Genomic DNA, 15,155 nt, shown 5'->3' on the forward strand with positions numbered 1-15,155 from the left:
GTCTGGTTCAGTCAGTGAATGCTAATCCAGCTAACGTCGATAGCCAAGCTCGACTTTTTTGTTCCGACGAGTGGCTTCACCAACCAATCGCGTTTAATGTATTTCTTATTTTGATACCTCTTTTCGTGTTTTTTAGTGACGCTGCCGATTTAACTTGTTTTAGAAAATTAATGACCGAGTTTTCGTGAAAATAAGGTAAGATACGCTATCTTAAAAGTAGCATAGTTGTTCCACATTTCCAGCGGCCTGGTTTTGCGTATTAGATAGTCTACCAGTACATGCATGCGATGTTACGCTGCACTGGCTGGTGCTAGCTAGCTAAAATAGCTTGCCTCAGACTTAACTTGTGATCAGTAATTGTTTTAGTTGGGAACTGCATAGTATCAATACGGGTAAAGTAACTATTGTGTGTTTAGCATGTGTATTTGTCATATGTGCGTAGATAGCAAGGTAAATGGCAAAAAAAATAATAGATAGCTACGCTAACGCGCAGTTGGTTAGTTAGCCATGAACAAAGACAGATGAGGCATACACACCTCCCGAATTATGTCTCATCTCTTACCCCAATGTTTTCTTTTTCGTTAGGTCAGACCGACATTTTTACTTGACTGCAGATGTCCACATTTCAACTTTTAATTGGATTTTACATGAAGTTTCTTCAGGACACTAGAACCAACAGCCCTGCCAGGTTGTCACTTGGATGAATTTCTATTCTCCAGTACTGCTCAGTTGAATCTACCTCTATGGTTCGGTTCAAAGATATGAGGTAGATGCCTAAGATGGAGATGGGGGAAACTAAACCATTAGGCTTTCTTGTGTGATCGTGGGTTATGATTTGTGATCAGCCGTGGTAAGAGACACCAGTGTTCATTAAGACAGTGTGGCGATAGAGCAAAAAAATATCAAGATGAGTACTGAAGGTTACCAGTACCGAGCTCTGTATGACTATAAGAAGGAGAGGGAGGAGGACATAGACCTCCATGTTGGAGACATCCTGATGGTGACGAGGGGAGCCCTCCTGGCCCTGGGCTGCCCTAGTGGGACTGAGGAAAGGCCTGCTGAGATCGGCTGGCTCCCTGGGTTCAACGAGACGACTCAGGAGAAGGGTGACTTTCCGGGTACCTATGTGGAGTTTGTTGGTAGAAAGAGGATGTCACCTCCTACGCCGAAGCCCCGCCCCCCTCGACCCCCTTCCTCTGCCTCTGGATCTGCCAGGACTGACTCAGAGTCAGAAGGTGAGCAGCAGTTTAACGTTACTCAGCACCCAGGCGCTTTCTAGAGGTTCTCGTGAACTCTGCGGGGGCCAGATTCTGAGAATAACAATGTTGCGAAACGTCTTAAATGTCTTCACATCTGCATATTGTGTGTTTGTCTACGTAATGTGAATCATTCAGATGGATGATTAGTATACTTGTTGTGTTGTTAAGTGGAAGATTGTTTTTAGAATAATTTTTCATCCGGTGCATGCTCATGCCTACAGATATTTTTGATGAATGTCAATACAAACCCATAATCTGGGCTTCCTCCCAGCTGTTTCCCAGTATCATTAGCTCTGCCTTCCAACTTCCTCTTGCGAGATCTCGATGTTTCAGCCCTGCATGCTGCAGCTGGTGAAGTGATTGTGGATGTTACAAGTTGGTTAGGCCGCAAGAACTTTTAAAGGAAGCTAACAAGTCACACTGGCAGGAAATGTGTCAACCTTCTGACACCATGTTCTTTGGAAGGTAAAAAGAAAAAAACAGGACCACATTTCTGGAAGTAAAAGCAAAGAGCAAAGCAGGAGAAACTGACCTTTTTAGAGTGCGTTTTCTGAATGTCACAGGTGGTATTCTCATCCCATGTCATCGTTCGTCGAGAAGGGAAACCTACATTGTGAATTGTATTAAACAAATAGTCCAAATGCCTGAGCAAGTCAAGTTTTCAGGTAAAAATAAACCTTTTCTCCCTTCAGGCTTTGGGTTGCCTGATCTGCCTGAACAGTTTGCTCCTCCAGAGATAGCTCCCCCGACCTTGGTCAAGCTGCTGGGGGCTATAGAGAGTAAAGGTGAGAGTCTGGGCCGGGGCCACACCGCCCCCTAACGTCTATGTCATTGGTTCCCAACCCCTGGTCCTCAGGGCACCCCTGTCCTGTGTGTTTGAGATGTTTCCCTGCCCTTCCCTGTGCTTCCTGCACACCTGATTCAAATGAATGGGTCGTTATCCAGCTCTGCAGAAGCCTGCTTATGACCAACAGGCAGGACAGGGGGTCCTTGAGGACCAGGGTTGGGGACCACTGGTCTATTTGTCTGATAAGCTGCTCCCGACATTTGAGGAGAGGTGACAGCCACTGGTCATGTGATCAATGCTCCAACTGACCCTAAAGTTGGACAACTTGGAATTTGCCGTCATATTGCTTTCCCCTGTCACCTCTCCACATGTCACCTCACTTATGTTATTAATCCTTTTATCACTTTGTTGTATTCATGTTCTATTACTTTGGTCTGTCTTGTTCCGTAGGTCTGGAGAGCGTGGCTCTATACCGGTCACTGACAGGCAGCTGTAGTCTGGACCTCAGACAGCTTGCAGACAGTGGTGAGGAGCAAGCTTTGTTTTCAAAAACATAACACTTCCAAAAGCATTAGATAGACAGTCGATGACAAGTTTGATCTAATGACCTCACATACATGATAGGGCTCTCTTGTGTTCAAGCTGTTACTCGCCATGTATGATTAGAAGGTTATAACCATCTCCTCACAGCATCATAGAGGAGGATACCATAATAAAACAGGGATGCCACTTACATTTAGTCATTTAGCAGACGCTCTTGTCCAGAGCTACTTACTGTCTCTGTACTTACAGTACAGGGACATTCCCCCGAGGCAAGTAGGGTGAAGTGCCTTGCCCAAGGACACAATGTCATTTTGCACAGCCAGGAATCGAACCGGCAACCTTCTGAGTAATAGCCCGATTCCCTAACCGCTCAGCCACCTGACTCCCTCCACTTCCTGATTTGGTTGTTTTGCTGCAAGATGCCTGTTGTTGGTTAGGCCCCGCCCCTGTTCTGAACCCTGCCCCTGTCCTGAGCCCTGGCTGTTTCTGTGTGCAGATGTGGACCAGAGTGACCTGCAGGGTGTGTGTGATGGCCTGGTGAGGTACCTGCTGGATCTGCCCCACCCAGTCATCCCTGCCTGCCTTCACCCGGAGATGGTCCACGCTGTGCAAGGTGACGTCACGGTCCCGCCATCCTCGTTCGTCAGAGGAGCGGCCGGCTTACCAAAACAGGTTCTCTGACTGATAACAAAAGTATTTACACCTAACCGTGTCTTGCTTGGGTTTCCTCCATCTCCCCCACAGAGGTGAGGGATCCGGAGGAGTGTGGTCAAATGCTGCGGAGGCTGGCCAGCTCTCCCTCCTCCCCTCCCCAGTACTGGCTCACCTTGGTCTGCCTGCTGCGCCACTTCTCCAGGGTCTGTCTGAGTGGCAGCAGGAACCAGCTCAGCGTGCGGGCCCTGGCCGATGCCTTCAGCCCGCTGCTCTTCAGGACACAGACCGTCAGGTTAGAATACGGCCCGTGTCATCATCTTTCTAATACTGTTTTCAAGTCATTGTCCTGGCCTGGGAAGATTTCTACAGGGGTTTGGATTACATTTACATGTATTCATTTAGCAGATGCTTTTATCCAAAGCGACTTCCAAGAGAGAGCTTTACAAAAGTGCATAGGTCACTGATCATAAACAATAAGATAGCCTAAAAGCATTGCGGGTAGCCAAAACATGAAGCATACATTGTGAAAAGCAAATAAGTGCTAACGGAAAGAAACATAAGAGCATGTAGTTATTACAAGTTACAATTAAACAACATGAACCTCAAAAGTGCAAGAGTGTACCTGTAAGGATTAGTTTGGTCGTTGCTGCTTAACTTCATGTTTTAGATTCAGTTTCTAGGCACAATGTGGGTTGGTAGTGTGTGGTTTTGTTTTGTGTATTCATCCATGTGTTTGTTTCATGCTTGTTGTGTGTTTCTTCCTCATCAGTGAGTCCAGTCCCGACTGTCTGATCCAGATTTTAGAAGTTCTTATCACCAGCGAACTCAACGAAAATCAAGCAGCACCAGGTAAAACATTTGGTGGTAAAAAAAAAAAAAAAAAAAGGTTTTAATCGGTTAAGTGACCAAGCTCCCTTGTGTGTTGTTGAGACAGTCTCATTCTCTGTCAGAGGACAGCAAGCTTATGGTAATCACCACCCCCGTCCTGCTGTGACAGGGGTAGAGAAGCTACCGGCAGGCGTGCATGCTTACCAGAATCTGGTTCTTAAATAACCAGTGGATTAAATGAGGCCTCTTCATTGAACTCTTTTAGCTTAGTAGTTCACACTCATACTAACTATTCTGGTAGGAGATATGGTGGATGTTTTGAAAATAGGTTTTCTTCATGTTGGACATAACTTTTTGTAACATTCGCCCTACACAGATAATTTAATCTCATGTTGATTTTGGTCATATTAATTCGTAGTAGGTGTGTGTGTTCGTGTTCATTGTTCTTCCTGCTGGGTTAGTCATCACTTCTCAGCCTTCAGGAGGGTGGGGGTGGGAGCAGCCATGCGCACGTGCACACACGAGCACACACACACACATCCCAGCCAATCTGGCTCTCGGGATGACATCATCTCCCAGGAGCACATGAAAGATGCCGCAGAGAGGGGGGTGGGGGCGGGACTCCGGTGACAGCTCCAAGGCTACGATTGGCCGAACGAAGTGATGTCATGCATCACCCAGCTTCCCCCTCGAGCTCTGCATCGTTCTCTCAAGGCATCAATGGGCTGCAGAGGCTGCCTGACCGGAGGCCAGAACCACCCTAGGCTGTCCCTGGGTGCGTGAGAGGCTAGCTAACATGGAGGCAGGGAGCCTGGAGGACCGGGCCCTCTCGGAGGAGGAGAGGGCAACAGGAACAGAGCATGTGTTTTACACAGACGTGGAGCCGCCAGGTAACCACGGCGCCAGACTGGGCTCCGTCTCGGTCGCCCGGGACAACGTCTAGGCTCCTGCTCAGGACCGACGAGAGAGATTTAAACCCTGCGGTTATTATCTCGACCAGCAGCCGTGTGTTAGGATGTGTTGTTGTTGTTGTTGTTGTTGGCTGGCCTCCCTGCTGCCTGCATGTCATCTGCATACGTGCCTCGGATTGTGTTAGGAAGGTGTTGCTGGTTAATAGGGAACTTTAAAGCGTCAGAGCTACATTATGTGTTTTTATTGGTATTTTTTTTTAAATAAATATTTGTATACCTTTTGCTCCCTGTTCCTCTCAGACTCTGCAGATCAGATCACTAAGAAGATTTGTGTTTTCAATGCATCTCAGCGCGATTTAATTTCCAAACATGTGTGTTAGGTATTTGATCAATTGTTCTAGGGCTGATAGACTACATGCGGAGACCTCGCTTTCTTGCGCGCTTCAGCAGTGAGGCACTTTGGGTAATTAATGTAGTGTCAGACTGCAAACAGAACCGCCTCCACCCCTCCTCATCTCCGTCTCCCCTCCCCAGCGCTGCCTCCGAAGCCGGCCAAGCCCCCCACCCCTGTCCCCCCCGCAGCCGGCCACAGCTTCAACAACAGCCTGAGCCTCCAGGACTCTGAGTGGTACTGGGGGGACATCTCCCGGGAGGAGGTGAACGAGAAGCTTAGAGACACGGCGGACGGAACCTTCTTGGTCCGTGACGCCTCCACCAAGATGCACGGAGACTACACGCTGACGCTCAGGTGAGTCAGGGGCTGCTGGCCGCACACCTGGTCTGGCTGCGCTGTCTCTCTGGTCGCTTTAACCAGACCCCCCAACCAGTTATGGTCACGGTTAGGGTTAACCTCCTTGAGGGTTTAGGTTGGTTGAGGGGCAGTTCTATGGGCGTATGTGAAGCCCTCTGTGACATGCTTGCGTGTAAAACGGCTATACAAATAAATTTGATTTGGTTATTTTGGGGTTAGGATTGTTTTCCTAGTTACTTCAAATGGACTAAATGTAACTTACTCCTTGGTATTTGTGATTTAAGCCTTTGTTTTGAAATTACTTTGGTGCTTCTATGATTAGCTTCAGTTTGTGGTCAGTTCGTTCTTCATGTGAAATAGAGTTACACCACGTACAGCTTTCATTATTAGAATTTCCGTGTTCCTCTTTTCAGGAAAGGGGGCAACAACAAGCTGATTAAAATCTTCCACCGAGAGGGAAAGTACGGCTTCTCCGACCCGCTGACGTTCAGCTCTGTGGTGGAGCTCATCAACCACTACCGTCACGAGTCGCTGGCCCAGTACAACCCCAAGCTGGACGTGCGGCTGCTCTACCCCGTGTCCAGGCTGCAGCAGGTCAGTCTGAGGCGCCGCAGACCCGCCCGCTGCCAACGCACACATATCAGATGTCTCTGCCCGGCCCGTGCAGTGCCGCGAGGATCGTAAACCCCGCTCTCTTTGAACAAACCATGGATTTCTGGAGTGCGAACCTCGTGTGTGTGTGTGTGTGTGTGTGTGTGTGCGCAGGACCAGGTGGTGAAGGAGGACAGCATTGAGGCAGTGGGGAAGAAGCTTCATGAGTATCACCTGCAGTATCAGGAGAAGAACAGGGAGTACGACCGCCTGTACGAGGAGTACACCAGGACCTCGCAGGTCAGTTCTGTTCACGCTGCCCTGCCTGTCTGCCAAGCAGACGGGCTTGTCCAACACTTACTGTGTGTGTGGCCCAAAACAGGACAGGCTTGATAGAATTAAGGCAGCACATTTTAGTCCAAGTACATCTTATAATCTCTGAGTGGCGTGTGCTGTGATTAGATATCCCAGATTCAGGGCTGAAATAAGAGCTTGACCCGCAATGACGCTGCGTGTGTCTCTCGCTGACCCTTGACCTCTGCCCTCCCAGGAGATCCAGATGAAGCGGACTGCCATCGAGGCCTTCAACGAGACCATCAAGATCTTCGAGGAGCAGTGTCAGACGCAGGAACGCTACAGCAAGGAGTACATCGAGAAGTTCAGACGGGAGGGCAATGACAAGGAGATCCAGAGGTACCCTGATCAGATGGCTGAGCGGTTAGGGAATCGGGCTATTAATCAGAAGGTTGCCGTGCCAAATGACGTTGTGTCTTTGACTCCATCCTACTTGCCTCGGGGGGAATGTCCCTGTACTTACTGTAAGTCGCTCTATATAAGAGCGTCTGCTAAATGACTAAATGTAAACGAAGGCCCTGTTCAGAGGCACGACAGCTCGAATTTCTTTTTGTGGGGCTATTATTGATGCCAGAAAGCCTCTAATTACTTACAGGATCACATTCCACCCGAAACACCACCAAGAAAGAAATTTGCGTCGTGTCGACGGACTGTTTATGTTTACGCTCTCCCACAGAATCATGGGAAACTACGACAAACTGAAGTCGAGGATCAGCGAGATTGTCGACAGCAAACGGCACCTGGAGGACGATTTGAAGAAGCAAGCGGCGGACTACAGAGAGATCGACAAGAAGATGAACAGCATCAAGCCAGACCTGATCCAGCTGCGCAAGACCAGGGACCAGTACCTCATGTGAGACCCGCTCCCTGTACCACAGTGCCCGCACACAGGGGGGGTCAGAGGTGGGGGCGAGAGGTGGGCTCTGTGTGTGCGGTGTGGGCTGTGACTGACCCTGCTGTCCTCTCCCTCCAGGTGGCTGACGCAGAAGGGAGTGAGACAGAGGAAGCTGAACGAGTGGCTGGGCATCAGGAACGAAAACACAGAGGAGTACGTGGCTGGCCGCTGTTCTCCCTCTCCCGTCTCATTTTTCTCTTTATTTTTCATTTCTTAAGTTTTTCTTCTTTTCTTCTCTCTCTTCTCTTCTCTCTCTCCTCTTTTCCTCTCTCTTTCTTCTCTTCTCCATTTCCAAAACAAACACGTTTTCACCTTCTTCTCAAGTACTCCTTCATCGTCGCATTCTCACCCCGCCTGCTTTCCCTCCCCTTCTCGCGTGGGTCACAGCGAGTACTCCATGGTGGAGGACGAGGAGGACCTGCCCCACCACGACGAGCGCTCCTGGCGCCTGGGCAACATCAACCGTCTGCAGGCTGAGAGCCTCCTGCGGGGGAAGAGGGACGGCACCTTCATGGTCCGGGACAGCAGCAAGCCTGGCTGCTACGCCTGCAGCGTGGTGTACGTACCCGGGAACACGGATCAGTCGGCCTCATAGGCCGATTGTGGAAATGCACTGCAGACCGCAAGAAAGTTTAGATGTTGAATGAAACATGTTTAGAATGTGTTTTTTGTTTATCAATACAAGACTTGGTGTTGCCTGTGCGTGTCGAGCCAGTGTGTAGTATACCATTGATGATGTTAAAAGTGCATTTAGCACAAAAGCTACAAGTTCATGTTAATTAAGACTGCTGGTAAAACCAGGTATTTGGTTTGTCATGTGTTTTGATCGTGTCTCTCTCTCTCGTTGCTGCAGTGTGGATGGAGAGGTGAAACACTGTGTGATCAACAAGACCCACACGGGGTTCGGCTTTGCTGAGCCCTACAACCTGTACGGCTCCCTGAAGGAGCTGGTCCTGCACTACCAGCACACCTCCCTGGTTCAGCACAACGACTCCCTCAACGTGACCCTGGCCCACCCCGTCTACGCCCAGCAGAGGAGGTGATCACTGCTGCCCTGCCCGGCTGAAACCACCACAGGCCCGCACAGAAGGCCCACGCAAATACTCAAAGGGTGCACTTGATTTAGTTTAACCCAGGTACAATGAAACCCAAATGGAACAATCCAAAAAGTACAACAGCAAAAAAAAAAAAAAAAAAAAAAAAAAAAACTCCTCTAAATAGTGTTTGGCCTGTGTGTATTTGAGTCAGGCCAGGAGAGGATCTGGAGAGACGGACAGACTATTGATCACAGATGCAGGAGCAGTAAAGCAGGTTTACAAACCTGCTGTCTGTCTCGGGACACTCTTAACACTGTGGATGAGATCATGGTGAGAGGTGTGTGTGTGTGTGTGTGTTGCGTGTGACTGTCTGAAGAAAGTGACAGAACACATCGAGTCTAAAAGACTCCTGATTTCAATGGTGCTCTGTACGACTCTCTTTTTCAAAACTTCAGCCTTTAGGGTTCTTTAGGTGGTTATGTTTGTGTGAGTGACTGTTTGTGTATGTGGGGGCGACTGAAGCCAAGGAAACTGTAGTTGAGCTCTGAAATGGTCAATACAGTTTGATACAGATGTCATATCTACACAATATTCCTGCAATGATATGGGGTGTTAGGTCTCCTGGTACTACACATGTGGATGACTACATTCTACCGCTAGACAAACCTTATGTCTCTTAAAGTCTTAAGAAAACTAAATGTTCACGTCAGAACATGAACACACAAACCGCAGACTGCATATCAAACGGAAGAGAAAAAATGTTTTTGATGGGTGGGTTGGGTTTCTTTACCCTGCAGTAACCAAAAGCCTCATTCCACCGTTTCTAAGAACTTAAGTTTGATTCATAGTTATTATGTGTTATCTCCAGTGTTCTATCTATTCTATCTGGCTTTCTTCTTGTGACATGAGTGACCATGCCAGTGTCTCCTTAATCTAGTTAACCACACACTTTTCAAAGCGTTAACTTCCTGTTAACCAACTTACCTTTCTGACTGTTTACTTCTAAGTTTGTTGTGAAAGAGGATGTCTACATTTTGTTAGTGAAGCAATGTGTGAAGTTATTAATATCAATCTATTAGATACATTTTTAGTTTAGCAAATATATTTTATTTTGTTTGATTTCTATTATACCTGTATGAACCAGTTGTGTGAGAGATGATGATTATGTTTAATGGGAATATGTTTGTCTGATACGCATAGATGTGAGAATCATTCAATGTTCAACATTTCAGTAGATTTTTCCCAGACTCGGGAGGAAAGGTTGGTTGTGAGAGAATGCACAAATGAATCAGATGGGATCCTGACTGTTGTCATTCCAGAAGCTGTATTTTCTGTATCAGAAATACCTAACAGCCCAGAATCATTATCACATTGCCATGAGACGTATGTTGACTTACATGTTTTTCACTAATTCATGCTGTCATCTGAGAAAATAAAGCACCGAAATACTATAATTCCACTAAAGTGTGACGTTGCTTCTTATTTGATCTGTTTGAAGAATTAGGATTCACGTATTTATTAATCTACAGAAATAGTCAACAACAGGCGTTTGGTGATAATGGATTTTTTTCTCTCGAAGGGCACATTGACAATGCAGTTCACTAGCCAGATGCCACACCGCAGTCACGAACAGTTTCCAAAAATCATAAAAGCGCAAAGGTTAAATCAATCAAGTGCCGCTCGATAGTAGTTCCAGTGTAGCCTGCTAAGCACACCTTATGGCCAATTAAGATAGCAAACTAGCTACACATCTCAAACTTAGTGTAGTGTGTTAATTTAACGAAACTTAGCTACCGCTAACTCTCGCCCTCCTTGAAGAAGCTGTCTCGCAGATAATGGCGTACCTGACTACAAACCCTGCAGATAAAGAAAGATATTTTGCTGTTTGTTTTTTTAATAGCTACGCTAACATAGCTAGTGCTAGCTTGTTGATCATAGCTGGCAGTGGCTTGAAGTGTGAACTTGCATAGTTTAGCTAGCCCAGTCTGCATGTCTTCAAATAATATTAAGTTATCTTTATCTTGATTCAATACATTCAGGTACTTGATAACAACATGAACCAGCAATGTCTGGAATTAAAATAAGGATTTATGTTAGGCCTACTAAATATTGTCTTCATATTATTTTCAAGTAATTCAAATTAATTTTTGTTTACCCTGTATGCAAACAGCAAAAAAAAAAAACTATGGCAGAAGGTTGCAGAATACAAGCTGAAAGGGTACTTATGTCAATCAGATCCCACCCTTATCGATCAAACCTAGAAATCAGACTCAACCGTTAATTAGCTAGAATATACGAATGGCAATTTAATGTACCAAGTTCAATTGATTAGGTTGTTCTTGGTAAATAATATTATTCCATGGTAACCCTCCATGCAAATATTCTCTAAATATATATTTCTTCATCCCCCTGTTCGGCAGATGAAAACCCTTCCTGTGCAGTGCAGAGATCAGGGACGTTCTAACAGCTGCTGGAATGAACGTCCTAGTTAAGGTCGATATACCACTAGACAACAAACTATTCAGTAATGTTTTGTCTTCTAAACAGCTGTCATCCATTCTGAATATCTATATATGTGTGTGTTACAGAATAAGATGCACCCTAGAGAGGGCACAGAGATGTGCAGTTCCGAGGGAGAGTCTGTGTGCTAAAACAGGAAGTTTGTCTGGAGAAATTCTCCTCCCGTAAGTTTTCATTGGACGTTCTGCTTTTCCAGGCATCCTCTGCTATCTTCCAATTCTCTCCTAGTCCTGTGACTTTTACATGTAGTCATTTAGCAGACGCTCTTGTCCAGAGCGACTTACAGTAAGTACAGGGACATTCCCCCTGAGGCAAGTAGGGTAAAGTGCCTTGCCCAAGGACACAACGTCATTTGGCACGTTGGGGAATCGATCCAGCAACCTTCTGATTACTAGCCCGACTCCCTCACCGTTCAGCCATCTGACTCTTTTTAGTTTGGCTCTGAAAAGCACGGCAGCTGGGAGCTCAAATTGTTCTCCTGTTGACAGGTAAAAAGGTGATGTTCTATGTGACTAAGATGATCCCTAAGCTGAAGACCAGAACCCAGAAAGGAGGAGGAGGATAGAACAGCTCGCATGGCGAAGAGCAAGGAAAATAAGTGATCCTGACGTTCTTTTCTGGACGTTTGGTTTCCAGCCATCTGACAGTCGGTGCGTGTTTCCGCTGCAAACATGTTGACGTTTGACACAAACATGGTCCCTCTGGGGGAACCTGATTCCCTAGGGAGTAACAGCTATATTTTTTTTTGTTTCAAGACGTGATTTTTTTTTTCCTCACACTTACTCAGGGTTGAGAAAGGGTGCCATAGGGGATAGATAACACTGTAACAGCACAAGTTCTTTTGGTTTTAAGATGTGATCATTAAGGTTTTTTTTCCTCTCAAACATTTTTCTCTGTGAAAATACAAGTAAACTCCCAGCGCTGCTGTTGGTATTTATATCAAACAGAAAAAAGCTGCTGGAAAAGATGCCAATTCACCACATGTCTTAAAGAGTGAACAAAATACTTATCTATATATATCATTGCCATCAATACTCCCATCAGTACACCCATCCTCCCCCCCTCTCAATCCCTCCCCCCTATCACCCGTCTCACCCCCTTCACCCGTCTCACCCCCTTCACCCGTCTCACCCGTCTCACCTGTCTCTCCGTCTGCAGACTATGGGACAGCGAAACCGTGAACTAAGACGTAGCGTTTCATCACCCGGGCGCTCCACTTTGTCTTTGTCAATGAGCAGCACAGCCAGTGCTATGTGTGTGTGTGTGTTTGTGTCAGTGTGTGTGTGTGTGTCAGTGTTTGTGTGTGTGTGTGTCAGTGTTTGTGTGTGTGTGTGTCAGTGTTTGTGTGTGTGTGTGCGCGCGTGTGTGTCTCAGTTACGAATGTGTCACTGTGTTATTTCTTTCCACTCATGATCTCATCTGTCGACGCGGGTGTCGGGGATCAGCATCCTAAGTGTCCTGCCCTGCCTTCCTCTGTCCCTCAGGGCAGTAAACACACGGGGACGTGTCCGTCCAGCTGTCCGTCATGCAGGCTGCCGTGGCGACAGCCAGGAGAGAGATAGAGAGTGTACTGTACTTGACAATGCCCTTCAGACCACCTGTCACCAAGACTTGTCAGGAGCTGGTGTGGAGACAGGCTCCCTCTGGTGTTTATGTCCTAATATTTCTGTATTCACATCAAATGTGTTGGTGGCATTACATCTACATTTGAACCTCCCTATAAAGACTTGAACACGTTAATAGTTATGGAATTAGATGTTTTCATGTGTTTTATCTCAGCAAGATTGACTAGTGTTTGAGTTGAAATATTAACAACAATCTATGGAGATGAAATACAAGGATTTTATTGTTTTCTGAAAACACTCACACAGTTACAAATGACCCCCCCCCCCCCCCAAATTACATGGTTTAATTATGTTTGTTCAGACATTTTGGCCAGTTTTGCCTTCCTCAGAAAGTCCTCATTCAGATTCTTCAGATGTTTGGTTCGACTGTCCAGCCTCTGGACCCACTCCTCTCTCAACCTGCAGCAGCACAGCCATAAAGATCCAAGCTTTAAGGATCTCTATTAGCAACCCCATGAAACCACAACAACACACAGAACAGCTCACCAACAAAACAGAACAGAATGCCGATGATCTCCTTCCGCTCCTTGTTTATCCACATGATCCCACCCCAGACCTCTGTGTACTCTGAGGCATGTTTGTGTGTTTTAGTATGTATTTCAGTTGTGTGTGTGTGTGTTTGGGGATTGGATGCAAGGAAACTTGAGCATTATCTCCAGCTATCCTGTGCATGTGTGTGTCTGGGACAGTCTAGGACAACTCCCCTTCTGTCACCTCCCTGACATTTCTCTGGCTTATTGCATTTGTTCTTGGGGCCGCGCTGCCTCTGGTAATCCCCCTGACCTTACTGCAGAGAAGCCTATTGTATGACACCCAAGCACGGAGCACTGCGAGCCATAGCTGGACCTCCAACATCACTCAGCACAACCCGATTATCAGATCGGGTTCCCTGCAGTGTTCTTTCCAGTCCCGCTTAGATCAAGGATCCACACTCGATTATGCCGAAGCCTAGCTGGGGGTTAGGCAAATAGAAGGACTAGTCACGGGTGTTAGGAAGATGCATCTGCAATTACAGATCATTAAGGTTTACAGGCGTCTCTGAGGTATTTGTCTGGGTGAGATGTCCCCATCTGCCCCTAGGAGTCATGGAAGCTAGCTCATTGTAAGGCAGTCTGATACAAGCTGTATTAAGATACTGTACTGCACATGTTACAATCTACTAAAGGACTGTAGGTTTTTTGTATCAGCAGGACATGTAAACGAAAATATGGACAGTTTCAAGAAATCAAAGGCCTTTAAGTGCAAACAGAAAAGGCGTTTTTCTCTATCTTTACATGTTTACATACAGAATTTTTTTACAAAGGACGTTTTATTAATTTACTGCTTTTTTTTACTGAAAACTGCTTACTTTGACAGGGCACTCTTCTCCTTTCTCATGTCTTCGTTCTCCAGGTGCTGGCATTGATTCACAATTTTTTGTTCCCAGAAGTTCTTTATTAAAAACTTGTCATGGATTTTTGCCACGTTCATTTCCTGAATTAAAAGTTAATGACATCCCATTTGTACATTCCTCTGCCCATCATAGGACTATTGAAATGGAAAAGGAAGTCAACTACATTCAGCATCATAGACATAATCGAGGGTTATTACTAGAAAACAAGTTCTATAAACCAGAGTAAACTGCAGAAGCTAATAAAAAGATAATTCGCCGACAAACCTTCTGTTGAGAAGTTTGTGTTCCTCAGTGATAGTCTCAAGTTTCAGTGTCAAAGTGTTCTTCGGTGTTCTTAAGTGTTCTTCAGTGGCTCGTAAGTTCAGAGAACCCTTTCTTTGGATGCCCCTTCTCTTTGTGCCACACACCCTCTCTCTCTAACCCCTCTGTGCCACACACCCTCTCTCTCTCTAACCCCTCTGTGCCACACCCTCCCTTAGCTTGATGCTTTTTTTTACCCAAACAATTTGAGGCAAAACAATTTGTGTGTGTCGGAGGGGGGGGGGGGTCATGTGTCCCATCCCTCTGTTTTGGTATTTGTAATAACACTGATCAGGGAGCCCATAGCAACACTCCGCTTTCAGATGACTTCTCTGTGCCTCTTCCTCCAGACCCAGAACCAGGTTCCTTATGAGGGCAGCCTCATCCCTTCCTCCAGACCCAGAACCAGGTTCCTTATGAGGGCAGCTTGGTCCCTTCCTCCAGACCCAGAACCAGGTTCCTTATGAGGGCAGCCTCATCCCTTCCTCCAGACCCAGAACCAGGGTCTTTATGAGGGCAGCCTCATCCCTTCCTCCAGACCCAGAACCAGGGTCTTTATGAGGGCAGCCTCGTCCCTTCCTCCAGACCCAGAACCAGGGTCTTTATGAGGGCAGCCTCATCCCTTCCTCCAGACCCAGAACCAGGGTCTTTATGAGGGCAGCCTCGTCCCTTCCTCCAGACCCAGAACCAGGGTCCTTATGAGGGCA

General features: G+C 46.6%; 3 protein-coding genes across 4 annotated transcripts; 2 read left to right on the forward strand and 1 right to left on the reverse strand.

Annotated features, from left to right (window-relative positions):
* The first annotated feature begins 907 nt into the window (after positions 1 to 907).
* Positions 908 to 10,074, forward strand: LOC146233064 (phosphatidylinositol 3-kinase regulatory subunit alpha-like). The gene is made up of 14 exons (XM_084690501.1): positions 908 to 1,235; positions 1,952 to 2,044; positions 2,497 to 2,571; positions 3,086 to 3,202; positions 3,334 to 3,535; positions 4,013 to 4,092; positions 5,517 to 5,730; positions 6,147 to 6,327; positions 6,499 to 6,624; positions 6,875 to 7,017; positions 7,355 to 7,531; positions 7,652 to 7,726; positions 7,961 to 8,131; positions 8,427 to 10,074. The coding sequence occupies exons 1-14, from the start codon at positions 908 to 910 to the stop codon at positions 8,614 to 8,616; spliced, it is 2,172 nt and encodes a 723-aa protein (XP_084546627.1). The 3' UTR covers positions 8,617 to 10,074.
* Positions 10,075 to 10,445: 371 nt separating this feature from the next.
* On the forward strand, positions 10,446 to 11,728 carry srp19 (signal recognition particle 19). Its single transcript, XM_084690028.1, is given in 5 exon segments — positions 10,446 to 10,450; positions 11,052 to 11,103; positions 11,199 to 11,217; positions 11,220 to 11,294; positions 11,619 to 11,728. Coding segments are annotated over 5 exon segments (261 nt in total).
* A 1,294-nt stretch (positions 11,729 to 13,022) lies between these two features.
* On the reverse strand, positions 13,023 to 14,597 carry LOC146233066 (protein FAM240C). Of its 2 annotated transcripts, none has more exons than XM_084690522.1 (3): positions 14,413 to 14,597; positions 14,104 to 14,282; positions 13,023 to 13,154 (listed from the first exon to the last, which is right to left on the reverse strand). In XM_084690522.1, the coding sequence occupies exons 2-3, from the start codon at positions 14,223 to 14,225 to the stop codon at positions 13,043 to 13,045; spliced, it is 234 nt and encodes a 77-aa protein (XP_084546648.1). In that variant the 5' UTR covers positions 14,226 to 14,282; positions 14,413 to 14,597; the 3' UTR covers positions 13,023 to 13,042. The 2 variants fall into 2 exon arrangements, with proteins under 2 accessions (XP_084546648.1, XP_084546647.1); XM_084690521.1 differs by having other exon boundaries at positions 14,104 to 14,228; positions 14,413 to 14,594.
* Positions 14,598 to 15,155: the final 558 nt, after the last annotated feature.

Source organism: Hypomesus nipponensis, chromosome 24, assembly GCF_054491055.1.
Source record: "Hypomesus nipponensis isolate SF chromosome 24, ASM5449105v1, whole genome shotgun sequence".
Lineage (NCBI taxonomy): Eukaryota > Metazoa > Chordata > Actinopteri > Osmeriformes > Osmeridae > Hypomesus > Hypomesus nipponensis.